Raw genomic sequence first — 14,817 nt, forward strand, 5'->3', positions numbered from 1 at the left:
TCCAAATTTAACAAAAATATCTTACTTCTTACTTCTAAGACTGCAAGAAAAAAACAACAAAACACTTGAGAGAGATTCAGTCCCATACAGCATGATTTCCTTTCAGAATAAGTAGTAAAACAATTCTCTTTACACATATCAACTTCAAACACTTGCTCAACTAATAAATTTTCTCTACTTTCTGTTCTCAAACATAATTAGCTCTTAATATTGAGTTTTCATCTATTGACATAGATTAACCAAAGTAAAGCTGCATTATCTGCCCACAGACAGAATAGATATGGCATGTAGCATTTGGAGCAAGATAGATATGATTTCAGGTCTACAACTTTCTTTATATAAGTTAGGAGAAAAAATATTTCTTAAATGACAACAGCATGTCTGTTTCTGCCCAAGGTGGATTTTATATAGTATAGCATTGAAGCTTCATTTAAACATTTGAGTTATTATTTCTAGTATATGGATGAAGAAATGACTAGAGGAGAATAAGGAGAGAATAAAACAAGGAAATCCTAAGAAGTAAAAGAGATAACTAAGCACAAAGTGACACTAGTGATATATTCTAATTCTATCAGAGTGAAGTCAGAATGATACAAGGAAGGCCGGGCGCGGTGGCTCAAGCCTGTAATCCCAGCACTTTGGGAGGCCAAGGCGGGTGGATCACGAGGTCAAGAGATTGAGACCATCCTGGTCAACATGGTGAAACCCCGTCTCTACTAAAAATACAAAAAATCAGCTGCGCGTGGTGGTGCGTGCCTGTATTCCCAGCTACTCAGGAGGCTGAGGCAGGAGAATTGCCTGAACCCAGGAGGCGGAGGTTGCGGTGAGCCGAGATCGTGGCACTGCACTCCAGCCTGGGTAACAAGAGCGAAAACTCCGTCTCAAAAAAAAAGAATGATACAAGGAAACAAATCCATGAAAACCTAATCTGTCACTTTCTGAGATAATCAGCTGAAAACCAGTTGAGTATCCTGAAAACTGGGTAACTAAAAGAAAAGAATTAAGCATTTTATCTGTCTCTCTTCCTATATGAACTGTACCTCTGAGTAGCCAAATGAAAGACAGTTAAAGCATCTCTGTACCAAATTATCCTAACTAGCAAATGAAAACAGAAAGACTAGGTTAAAATGTCACCATTTTGCAATGGATGAATTCATCCAAGCATTAACCATCAACACTACTAACATAAAAACAAAACAAAACAAACAAACAAACAAACAAACAAAAAACCAAAACCAAGACTACAGATGAGCTGTTATGTGCCGCTTTTTTACTTTTATTTTTAAATTTTTATCTATTTATTTATTTTGACACAAGGTTATGAGATTGGCTAATTTTTGTATTTTTGGTAGAACAGGGTATCGTCATGTTTCTTAGGCTGGTCTCAAACTCTGGGCTCATGTGATTCACCTGCCATGGCCTCCCAAAGTTCGAGGATTACAGGCATGAGTCGCCTCACCTGGTCCAGAAATTATGTGCCTCTTGATGAAAGAGAACATCATCTCCTGTTTAGTCATGCAGAGGATTGAACCTAAGCCTAACAAAACCTCTAAATAAAGGCAATTGCAAGAAATAGAACAAATGAACATGTTAAATTCCATCATCAGTATGCAGTCAGCAGTTTGTAGGCAACCCTCCAAGTTCAACAGTCCAGGTTCTTTGACAGAAAGTTTGTAAAGAAATGAAAAAACAATGAAAAAGGACCTGTGAATTGACTAATTTAAAGGCCATATCAACTATCTTACAAATGAGCAAGATTCAACTGTAGCGTCTAGGAATACACTCTTTAGTAATGAATTATAAAAAATCATTTACATGGAAGAGGTTGTGTCTGGAACTGAATACACAGAATGACTTATAAGTTAGTTGCCAAAGTTCTGTTTCTTGTCCTGAGTTTTGTTTACAAGTTTGCCTTATAATAATACATTAAGCTCTCTTAAAAAACCAAAACAAAAAAATGCAAATAAGAGTCACCCTCAACAGGGATATGAGTACGTGGAATTTATGGGGTGCTGGTTTTGTTCTGTTTCTTGAGTTAGGTATTGATTATATAATTATATTCACTTTATGAAAAGTCACTGGATGTTCCTTTCCATATTTAAATTAAACTTCAAAAAAGTCTTTAAAAAGATCTTGTAAAAATATTGAAGCAAGAAATAAGATAGGTTGGGTGTGGTGACTCAGGCTTGTAATCCCAGCACTTTGGGAAGTTGAAGTGGGTGGATCACCTGAGGTCAGGAGTTTGAGACCAGACTGGCTGATATGATAAAACTCTGTCTCTACTAAAAGTACAAAACTTATCCAGGCATGGTGGCATGCGCCTGCAATCCCAGATACTCAGGAGGCTGAGGCAGAAGAATCGCTTGAACCTGGGAGGTGGAGGTTGCCATGGGTTGAGATCAGGCCACTGCACTACAGCCTGGGAGAGAGCGAGTGACTCTGTCTCAAAAAATACAAAAAAGAAAAAAGAAATAACGAGTATCTGAAAAAAGGCTTCTAAAGTTTTGAGAAAAATACTATATTAAAATCACATATGTCATCTAGAGAATAACAACAATAATGTCACTTATTACATTTTTAGGATCGAGGTAAAGCTGTACAAAAAAGCGTATTGATAGTCCTCATAATTTGATTTTTATTTTAAGATGAAAAATGCAAAAGTCACTTAAATCAAAAAGTTAGAAATAAAACAACAAAACTAGATTGAGAAAAGCATGGTGGGAGATTAAAAAGAATGACAAAATTTGATAAATTTGAAAACTAAAAATAATTTGAATTTCTAAATAAATTCAATATTTCATCCTTTTAAAAAGAAAAGTTAGAGTCTGGGAAATATAATTGTATAGAAATAAAACAATACAGATACAGGTACAGAAAGGACATACAAATTGTAGGAGAATCATAGTTATAACCCTATGTCAGTAATTTGCAATTTTAAATTAAATTAATGAGTTTCTAAGGAAACATAGATTGTCAAAATGAGAAAAATTCAGAAGAGTAATTAATAGCAAAAATTGAAAATGAAGTTTTCAAAAAATTAATTTTTCTTATGAATAATAAATACAAAATCTATATAGACTATTAGTATGTGAAATTTAACAAAAACTATTAAAAATCTAACAAAAATAAAATTTATCATAGAAAGCTAAGGATAATAAAAAAATCTCTTATTTATAACAAATAGACAAAAAGGAAAAGAACTATAAAGAAGTCACCAGGAAAAGATGAACTCTAACTTAGAGAAATAAAAAATATAATACAGGACATGGAAGGAAAAATCTCCAGTGTAATAGATAAGCACACATTTTGAAAAAAATCACAACTTCTGGAAATCAAGACACATTTAGACAAATGCAAAATGAACTGGAAAGTTTCAGCAATAGAACTGGACAAGCAGAAGAAAGAACTTCAGAGCTCAAAGACAAGGCTTTTTAATTAACCCAATTCATCAAAGACAAAGAAAAAAGAATTTAAAAAAAATAAACAAAGCCTCCAAGAAGACTGGGATTATGCTAAGCATCCAAACCCAAGAATAATTGATATTCCTGAGGAAGAAGAGAAATCTACAAGTCTGGAAAACATATTTGAGGGAATAATAAAGAAAAACTTCCCTGGCCTTGCCAGAGAGCTAGACATTCAAATACAAGAAGCTCATAGAACAGCTTGGAAATTCATTGATAAAAGATCATCGCCTAGATTTTAAGGAACTGTCAAAACCATACAAATAAGCACATAATCATCAGGTTATCTAAAGTCAAGATGAAGGAAAGACTCTTAAGAGCTATGAAGCAAAAGCATCAGGTAACCTGTAAAGAAAAAGCTACCAGAAAAACAGCAGATTTCTCAGAAGAAATCCTACATGCTAGAAGGGATCAAGGTCCTATATTTAACCTCCTTAAACAAAACAATTATCAGAATTTTGTATCCAGAAAAACTAAGCTTCATGAATGAAGGAAAGTTACAGTCTTTTCCAGACAAACAAATGCTGAGACAGTTCCACTACCAACCCAGCACTACAAGAATTGTTAAAACGAATTCTAAATCTTAAAACAAAACTTTAAAATAGACTTAAATACAACCTCTTTAAAGCACAAATCTCATAGGACCTATGTAACAACAACACAATGAAAAAAAAAAAAAGGTATTCAGGCAACAAATAGTATGATGAATAGAATAATACCTCACATCTTAATACTAACATGGAATGTAAATGGCTTAAATGCTCCACTTAAAAAATACAGAATGGCATAGTGGATCAAAGACCTAAATCTAAGATCTGAAACCATAATGATTCTAGAAGATAGCATCAGAAAAACCCTTCAAGACGCTGGCTTAGGTAAAGACTTCGTGATCAAGAACACAAAAGCAAATGCAACAAAAACAAAGATAAATATATGGGACTTAATTAAACTAAAAAGCTTTTGCACAGTCAAATAAACAGTCAGCAGCATTAACAGACAACCCACAGAGTGGGAGAAAAATCTTCAAAATCTATACATCTGACAAAAGTCTAATATCCAGAATCTACAAAGAACTCAAAGAAACCAGCAAAAACAAACAAACAAACAAACAATACTATCAAAAAGTGGGCTGAGGACGTGAATAGACAATTACCAAAAGAAGATATACAAATGACTAAAAAGCATATGCAAAAATGCTTAACATCACTAATGATCAGGGAAATGCAAATCAAAACCACAATGTGATACAACTTCACTCCAGCAAGAATGGCCATAATAAAAAAAAATCAAAATAATAGAGGTTGGCATGGATGCGGTAAAAAGGGAACGCTTTTACACTGTTGGTGGAGATGCAAACTAGTACCACCACCATAGGAAACAGTGTGGAGATTCCTTAATGTACTAAAAGTAGATTTACTGTTTGATCCAGCAATCTCACCACTAGGTATCTACCCAGAGGAAAAAAAAAAGTCATTACATGAAAAAGATACTAACACAACCATATTTATGGCAGCATAATTTGTAACTGCAAAAATATGGAACCAGCACCAAATGCCCATCAATCAACAAGTGGATAAAGAAAATGTGATATGTATGTATGTATGTATGTATGTATGTATGTATATGTGCATATGCATGTGTGTGTCTACATATATATGGAATACTACTCAGCCATAAAAAAGAACTAAATAAATAATGACATTCAAAGCAAACTGGATGGAATTGGAGACTATTATTCTAAGTGAAGTAACTCAGGAATAGAAAACCAAACATTCTTATGTTCTCATTCATAATCAGGAGTTAAGCTATGAGGATGAGGACGCAACAGCATGAGAATGATACAATGAATTAAAAGAATGATACAATGAAATTTGGGTTCTTGGGGAGAAAGGGTGGGAGGGGAGTGAGGGATAAAAGACTACACATTGTGTGCTGTGTATACTGCTTGGGTGATAGGTACACCAAAATCTCATAAATCACCGCTAAAGAACTTATTCATGTAATCAAACACCACCTGTTTCCCAAAAAGCTATTGAAATCAAAAATAAATTTTTAAAAAGAAACATTATTGTAGAGAAAGTATAGAAAAATGTTTCATTTATTATTGATAAGAGCATTCTCATCTAACAGAATATAAAGATTAATTAAAATACTTTTACAAATGAATTATTTTAGCAAGTGATTGTAATAAAAAATTGTCACACATTAGTTTTTTCCAAATTAATTTATAAATGCAACATAAAGTCAATCAAAATTCCAGTGGGAAAACGTAGATCCGATGCTTTATATTTCTTTCTCTACATCCAGAAAACGGTGTTCAATCGATTTTTATTTGCCATATTCATTGCTACAAAACTATTGTTGAGAACATATAACCATTCTTAAAACTAAATATGTCTGTGGATCAGAAACTGAAAGCTGGAGGTCAGGTCTCAATCTGTTAGCTGCTGGGTGCTGGGTTTGAATTCATAAAGACAGCTGTGAATTTGACTACCCCTCAAGTTACAATGAGTTTGCTCTAGTGGGAAAAAGGAGAGATAGGTGCCTGGGCTCTTGTACCACAGTACTGAAACAGAATGGGATACCGGACATCCCTATTAGGAGGCATAGCACAGAAGTGATGTATGGAGAAATAATCGCCAGAAACTGCTGTAAAATTAAAAGTCTAAGATTTTAGTTTGTGATATTGAGCACAGTTTAGAATAAACTTTGTAACACACAAATCAAAGAGCAAATGGAGCACAGAGAGGTTTAGAGCAGGAAATTTCTTCTTGCAGTATAGAGAAAAATCTTTAACATTAGTCCTGATCAGCACAGGGGAAAAGGGAAGACATGCTACCACACAGGGCAGAAAGGGGCATGAAGGCACCATGCCCTAAATCTTCCCAATCAAGCACACAGTTTAGAAGGATCAGGTGCCCTGTGAAACGGGAGTGAAAGGGCCCAGGTCAGAGTGACATACAGGAGTGCATGCGTACACATTACCAACAGAGCCTGTAGGGGTTATCTGGCCGCAGGCAGCCTCTGAGTGTGCAGGTGCACAGGGACCTCACATATGTAGAGCAAGGGGAATACATGTCTTCCCCCACTCTCCCAGAGTCTGCTTTCTTGGTTTTTATTGTGTTCACTGCTCCCATCCTGAAGCAGTCATGACCACCTGAAAGAGGAAGTCTCGGTGATAAAAAGAGGGAAACTATCTGGCCACTTAAGCTGGTGGGAACATTTAAAGCTTCATCCAGAGGAGAATAAAGAACCACCTTTTGGTCATTTCCTGCTCCCCTGAGTTCTATCTGCAGAGAGGAGCAGGGTACTTGAAGTCCACCCTGATACCTCCCAGGGAGGCTGGCCTTTAGTTGCATTGTGGTAAGACCTCCATGACCCTCTACTCCAGCCGGAAGTACTGAGCTCAGTTCATTCGTATTTGGAAACCTCCCCACTTCAGAAAAGTGATAACTGGAAGGTAAATTTGGAGGAAAATCATGTTTTCAAATTTTATTCCACAGGACTGAGGGAATGCTGGGGGTTCTCTGGGCTCATTGTCTCTTTAAGCAGAAAAAGTGATGAAATCTGGATCTTACCCGATGGGAGTCCTGATGAAGGCGTGTCCTGAAGTTGGAGAAACTTCACCACTCAGCATTTTGAAAGTTGTGCTCTTCCCAGCTCCATTCACCCCTAGAAGTCCAAAGCACTAAGAGGAAAGAAAGTTAGGTAAAGCACATTCAATCAAACAAGGTAAATAAATAGAACAAGTTAAATAATCAAAATTATATTAGAAACAGCACTTGCTTTTAGCCAGCTTTGAATTGACTTTGTTGGTTTGTGTTATTTGTGGAGTTTTAAAATCATAATATTATAGAAAACACTGTATAGATTGCAAAGTCCTCTCCAAATCATGACGACACTTGAGTGGTGTAAGAATTCCAGTGGCCGGATGCTATGGCTCACGCCTATAATCCTGGCACTTTGGGAGGCCAAGGCGGGTAGATCATGAGGTCAAGAGATCAAGACCATCCTGGTCAACATGGTGAAACCCCATCTCTACTAAAAATACAAAAATTAGCTGGGCATGGTGGCACACGCCTGTAGTCCCAGCTACTCAGGAGGCTGAGGCAGGAGAATTGCTTGAACCCAGGAGGCGGAGGTTGCCATGAGCCGAGATCGCACCATTGCATTCCAGCCTGGGTAACAAGAGCGAGAGTCTGCCTCAAAAAAAAAAAAAAAAAAAAGAGAATTTCAGCAGTAATTTACAGACAATAAATTCATGTGTGGAAAACTCAAGAGATAAGAATTAAATGCCAACTACCCCAAATTATGCAGACATAATATAATATTCTTTGGAAATCATGTCATCATAATTATTTTCTCCTGATTTCATTTTTGTATATTTTAAAGTATTTTCTTCAAAGATTCCATCTTCTGCTGTATATGCATATGTGTGTGTATGTGTGTGTACATGCGCATGTGTGTGTACGTTTGTGTAGTGCTCACAGCTTCTTTATATTCCTTCTGTTTCCATTGAGGCTGTAAAGTTCCTGTAACTTCACTTCTAACTCAGAGTCTAGGCTAATCCTGATATTAATTAAAAGATAACCTCTCCTTGTATATTCTGACATTGAGCACAGAGTCAATTCAGTTATTGATCCAATCTCACCTTAAAAGCCAATGCAAAAAATGGCCTTCTTGCTGTCTTTTCTATACTTTGTCTCTCTCATGTGCCTCAGCATATACAGTGCCTGAGAGTCCACTTTGGTGACTGTGTCTCTCTGGTTTTGTCAGGCTCCTTCCAAGACTGTTTTCTGATGGCTAGTTGCTGCAATCTGTGGATACAAACTGGCTTCCTGGCTGCTCAAATCTTGGAAAGTGACTGCTTCTGTATTTTCTGCCACCAAGCCCTACCTAACCATCACATAACCCTATTTTGGACCTCTGGATTTCACCAGGCCCCTGAGTTGCCACGTGATTCAATTCCCATTTCCCCCACTTCCCTGAATCTTTCCCACCATCTGCAATATGAGTCCATCTCGATCCAGGCCTACCCTGTCCATGTCCCAGGGTGCACCACCATCAGCCTATCCAAATTCTACCTATGCTTTAAGGCTTAGCTGTAAACCCACCCTTTTATAAAGCTCTCCCCACATACTCTGTCCTCCTACCTTTTCTTCCCTCCCTGCCCAGCCACCCTCTCTGGATTTACAGCACTGAAGACAATACCACTCATGAACCTTCCAGTTCTTTTCAGAAAGTACTTTAATGTACACAAAAATGAAATCGGGAGGATAATAATTATGATGATGTGACTTCCAAATAATACATTATTTTATCATTGTCCCTGCTTTGGGAGAATGCTCCCATGTAACATAGTATATGCTTATGATATTTTGTTTCCTGATCATTAATTTCTAGATGGAGAAGGACATACAGTCAATGATAGTTCAGGCAATGATGAACCACACATACAATAGTCACCTTACAAGATGACAATACCATATTTTAACTGTACCTTGTGTATGTTTAGATACACAAATACTTGCCATTATGTTACAACTGCCTACAGTATTCAGCACATGCTGTACAGACTTGTAGCCTAGGAGGAATGGGCTGTACCAGACAGCCTAGGTGTGCTGCAGGCTATATCATGTAGGTTTGTGAAAGTATATTATATAATGAAATCACCTAATGACACATTTCTCAGAACATAACCCCATTGTTAAGCAGTGCAGGACTGTATCTTGGGCATTTATGCATTTTCCACAGACTTTTAAAAACACTCTCCATCTAGGTAATGAAAGTGTAATGCTTATAAGAGCTTAAGAGAATAAAATCCAACTTTAAATGGCATCTTGGATCATTTAATATACCTGGAGTATCATTCTTATCAATGATTTACAAGTTTCTCTCTTAGCCCTGTTGAGACTCAGAAAACAATACCCCAAAGTGAAGGCCTGAAAGGCAGCCTCAGAATCAAAAGTTTTTCCTCTGACTTTCTCCTGCCCTGCTGTCTCTGGCCCCTCTTCCTCCCCTGAGGCTGGTCATAGAAACTAGAAACTCCTTTCCCTAAAGCCAGCCATCAAACCTAAAAATGTTACCCTAACTTCTCCCCTCTTACATATTTTTCAGCACAAAAACTAGCCCTAAAGAAGTTATCTGACTTACCTGGTTTGACCGTAGGTTATAAGACAGACCTGCATTCCAGAGAGGGTCCTGCCCCACACCCAGAAGAAACCCAAACACCGCATGTTCTCACTTATAAGTGGGAGCTGAACAATGAGAACACATGGGCACAAGGAGGGGAACACCACACACTGGGGCCTGGTCGGGGGGCAGCGGAGAGGGAGAGCATCAGGATAAATAGCTAATGTATGTGGGGCTTAATACCTAGGTAATGGGTTGAGAGGTACAGCAAAAACCATCATGGCACACATTTACAGCTATGTAACAAACTTGTGCATCCTGCACATGTATCCCAGGACTTAAAATAAAATGTAATTTAAAAAATAAAAATAAAACATCATAAACATATAGATCATAACTCCAAAATTTAAAAAAAAGTCTAAACAGAGAGGCCTTGTTGGGCTTCCCACTCAGTCTAATAGCTTTAATTGAGTCATACCCTTTTCGTCCAACCATATTTCTACATGGCTGCCCATAGTTGGTTGAACATAAGCATAAAATTAGATGGTTTTCCCGTATCTTTGGGTCTTCATTCTGAAGGCTCTCCTAGCATGTAAAACTACAATCAAATAAATTCATATGCCTTTTTCCTGTTAATCTGCCTTTTGTCAGTTGATTTTCAGTGAACCGTGGCCCCTACACTTGCTTGCTTCAAACTACTATGAAGAGGAACTGGGAAAGCTAAAATAATTATGATTTTTAAAGCAAGGGTAAAAGAAAAAGTAGTTCAATAAGATGAGTAAGATTGCATAGCCAGTCTTAGAGCAGAAGGTAACAACCACCAAAAAAAAAAAAAAAAAAAAAAATCCTTTCTTAACATTTCGTCCTAATCTACCAGAAATCATAGTTCAAAGAGTAAGAATATGCCTGCATTACTTCAGATTGGTCTCTCGGCTTCTCTTTACCTCAGAATAGTCACATCTGAAATGCCTACTGTCAGATCACATGTAGAACATAGATACCAATCAGATAACAATACAGCCTGTTTTGAATTTCTCAGGAGCTGGGAACAATATGAATGCAAGGTGCTCTTTTATTTTTAACAGTTAATTAAAGGCAATCATTTCCAGAACTGATTTCCCTTTACATATTAAGCACAAATCAGAACAATTTATATGGCTTCTGTCAGTTCTGATTAAACATTATAACTAGAATTAATGTCTTATCTGTGAAAAAAAAAAAAACAACAAAAAAACAAAAAACTTCCTGAGCTATTGCTAGGGTAAATGAGTGTTCTCTACCTTTTCAGAGTAGCATTTTGCCAGTTTGGCTTAATTGTACTGATGTCCAGTGAGAGATAAAAGTGTTTTTTTTTAATTAGATTCACAAAATATTTGCTCAACAAAAAGTTATCCCATAGCCCAAGTCATAATTAAAACGATGCAATCACATGAAAATTTTAAAACTATAAAACAAAACAAATCCTATAAATCAACAAAGTTTTCACTATAAAATAGTCAACAGACCCTCTATCGGTTGTGCTTCTACTGATTTTGTAGGAATTTCTGAAATTTGAGGGCTATTTTTGGCTCTGATTTCAAATATCCTGAGAATAGCACAAGCAGCTCTGCAATTAGAGTTGCACAGGTTCACAACAGAAGAAGATAAAAACAGGAGCTTCATTACCTCTCCTTTTGGTATGCCCAGACTAATATCTTGCACAGCAATAATCTTCTGGAAAAAGCGTCGATAATGTTTACTAAGGTTGTATAACACAAGAATGTCTCCACTGGTTCTTCCTTCAAACACCCTCATTTCCTCTTTTTCAACATCTATATCCTTAGAAGATTTCACAGTGCCTTGGAGAGTAGAATGACCCCTGGGAAGATGAAATCAGAGTAAATTCACACCTGGAAAATGATACCAGAAGAGTCTATAAAAGGGAAAAAGGCCAGAGATTTGTAAAAAATGAAAGCTACTGCCTTCTCACTTCTGCACAATCACTTTGTCGAAAGCACCTTAGTTCTGCCATCCTGATTACCAGGCGAGAATCCATTTTTATTCTTTAACATAAACAAAATATACGTGTTCCTAAAAGATACTGAAATGGATTGACACTAAACGAAAACCAGCTTTTAATTTTATGAATAATAAAGTCATGCCAGAGTTTTGTACTAAATGTTAAAATAATTTATCACAAAATTATAAGGCATTTACTTATTAAGCGATTTTACTAAACAAGTCATTTAATAAAGTAAATTGCATATAAAAATATTCAAACACTATAAGTTTATATGTTGAATCACATAAAAGGATCATATAGCCAGCACTTCGCACAAGACTTCGCAAAAAGTATTCAATAATATCTATCAGAGGAATGCAAACTTAATTTTCAACCCTTATTTTCTCTAAATCTGAGCTGCTCAGTTTTTAATCTTCTTTATAATTTCCAATCTGAGGCATTTGACTTTCAAATAAATTTCAATTTCCCCTATAAACTATAATATGCCAACATTTTAATTATTATATTTAATCATTTAAAATATATTTAATGATTATATTTTAATGATAACCCCTGAGTTAGTATCATAACCAACATCAATTACCTGGCTTTGACAGTGTAAATTACCATGAATTATTACGCTGTCATTGGGAGAAGCTGGGTGAAAGGTACATAGCAACTTTCTATACTAATTTTACAACTTCTTCTGATTATTAAACTGTTTCAAAATAAAAAAGATACTAAAAATAAAACTCAATATCCATGTCAAGCTCCAAGTATCCCCAGCAACTCTCCATGGCAACTTTTCCTTATTATTTTTCCACACCTGAAATCGCCATTTGACAAACATACAATTTATTCTACACAGAACACAGATGATGAGGAAAATATGGCTAGATACTCAGAAGTCTATCTTCTATGACCACATTTATATAATATTCAAAGGCATAAAAAATGAATCAATAAAAATAAAAATAAGGATTGCAGTTACTAGAGTGCAACTATTGATGGAGAAGTTTATGAAAGGCCATCTGAGGTGTTGGTAGTATTCAGTTTATTAGTGAGAGGGGGTTACATAAACGTGTTCAACTTGTGAAAATTCATTAAATTTTACACTTTTCTGCTTGAATGGTTTTTCCCTCTTCAAGATGAAGGTGTGTTTATTGACCTTTCACCCTGTCCTGGACTTCCAGAAGTCTTCCCACTCCAACAAGAAGTTGTGCCACCTGTATTCCCTCCTGCCTGGCAGATCGGTCCTCACAGTAACCCACATCAGCTTGCTCATCCTATCCTCAGGAGGATTACCTGGGAAGCTTTATGAACAGCTCCTGGGTCTCATCTCCAGAGCTTCTCATCATAGAGTTCTAGGGAGAGGCCCAAGTGTGCACATTCATTTAAATCTCCTCAAGTCATGCTAGTTGGTGGGGACAACTGACTGAGGTTACTTCTGGTCCACCCACTCACAAAAATCCAGTGTCCTAATACAGAAATCCAACTATGCCCAGAAAGGTGCCACTTAGTTATCCTCTAACTGAAAATCACTAAAAAATGATCTCTACATTAAATAGGAAAAATCCACATGGGCCCTAGGTATAGCAGAATTTTACAATATGCAGCGTATCTCATATCTGAACCACGTGGCGGTTCCAACCCAGCCAGCACCTAAGGTATAGAGAGCAAAAGTGCAGCTCCAGGCAGGAGACAGAATAGACAGGAACTAGGGCTCTGGTCTTAATGGAAATCGGAATTCTTGGCAAACAACCCAAGGCCAGCAGCAGGAGAATGGGACAGCTGGACAGGAGCCGGTGTAGGCTACGGAAGGACAGCAAGGAAGTGGGAACTCAGCACTCATGTCCAGCAGTGGGTGCAGGTGACAGGGGCCCTGCACAGGCCAGGAAGGCAGGATCTATCCATCCCCCATTGCAGAGGGCAGGGTCTTCCTATTCTCTTCCAAGACTTCAACTATGAATAGCATGTCAATACTATAAAACAACACAGATCATCCTAATAGAGAAAGAGGACATAACAGAAATACTGAGAAGGCATCAGCCCAGCCCCAGAGGCAGGGCAGCAAATGTCCCTGTGGGGTGGGAGGAGGATCACAGACAGCTTCACTAAGCAGGAGGCACCACACTTGAGGGGGACCTATGAAGCTTGGGCTTTACCTTTCAAACAATGACTAGTGACTTAGTTAGATCTGGGTTTTGAAAGTAAATTGACTGGGTCATGCAGTCATGACAATTATCCATAAAACAGTAGTAGGCAACTAGTGTCTAAATTCACTTAAATTTCTATGCTCTGTAACTTTCATGTAGAGAAAAAAATTGACTCTTTACTGTGGATAACAAGGACATTATTCTAAAATACAATTCAACTTATACTTACAACTCTAGAAAGTAAAGGTAATAGAGATTTTTCTCTTTAAAGAGAAATTTTTGATACTATAGGAAAATGGAGTACCCTGAAATCTGCCCAAGGGGATCCTACATTATAGGTTTTTAAAATAGACTAAACTAGTAAGGGATATCAGAGAACAAATTATGTTTAAAAGGCACTTTACATTTTACTCCAGGTTCAGTCAGCTATTGGAAATCTGCAGACTCCAGGGTGATGTGGCCAATTCAAAAGCACATGGGATTTACTGTATATTCAAAACGGTTGTCTACTTTACTTTTTTATTTTTTTTTTTTTAATTTTTTTTTTTTTTGAGACGGAGTTTCGCTCTTGTTACCCAGGCTGGAGTGCAATGGCGCGATCTCGGCTCACCGCATCCTCCGCCTCCTGAGTTCAGGCAATTCTCCTGCCTCAGCCTCCTGAGTAGCTGGGATTACAGGCACGCGCCACCATGCCCAGCTAATTTTTGTATTTTTAGTAGAGACGGGGTTTCACCATGTTGACCAGGATGGTCTCGATCTCTTGACCTCATGATCCACCCGCCTCGGCCTCCCAAAGTGCTGGGATTACAGGCTTGAGCCACTGCGCCCGGCCTACTTTACTTTTTTAAAAGGGGTTAGGTAAGAAAATATGTCAGGAAATGGCTGAAAGGAAATGTTATATGAGGGGATCACCATAAAATATTAATCATGTGTCTTTATAATTCTTAACAGATTTTCTAGTGACATGGTCTTAATTGGTAATTTCTCCAAAAAGGATCCTTCCCTCAAGTAGAGGTCAGAGAGAAATACATAAGCCTTGGGAAGAGCAGGCCATTGAATTCAGGCCACTTGGGTCATGGAGGGAAAG

General features: G+C 37.2%; 1 protein-coding gene across 1 annotated transcript in view; it reads right to left on the minus strand.

The window, feature by feature from the left end:
- Nucleotides 1-14,817, minus strand: part of ABCA13 (ATP binding cassette subfamily A member 13) — a 427,963-nt gene that overhangs the window by 81,627 nt on the left and 331,519 nt on the right. The window contains exons 54-55 of the mRNA XM_074379707.1: nucleotides 11,259-11,451; nucleotides 7,040-7,149 (exon numbers count right to left, since the gene is read on the minus strand). Of these exons, the coding sequence (XP_074235808.1) occupies nucleotides 7,040-7,149; nucleotides 11,259-11,451 (303 nt within the window). The remainder of the gene's footprint in view (nucleotides 1-7,039; nucleotides 7,150-11,258; nucleotides 11,452-14,817) is intronic.

Source organism: Saimiri boliviensis, chromosome 10 (genome assembly GCF_048565385.1).
Source record: "Saimiri boliviensis isolate mSaiBol1 chromosome 10, mSaiBol1.pri, whole genome shotgun sequence".
Classification (NCBI taxonomy): domain Eukaryota; kingdom Metazoa; phylum Chordata; class Mammalia; order Primates; family Cebidae; genus Saimiri; species Saimiri boliviensis.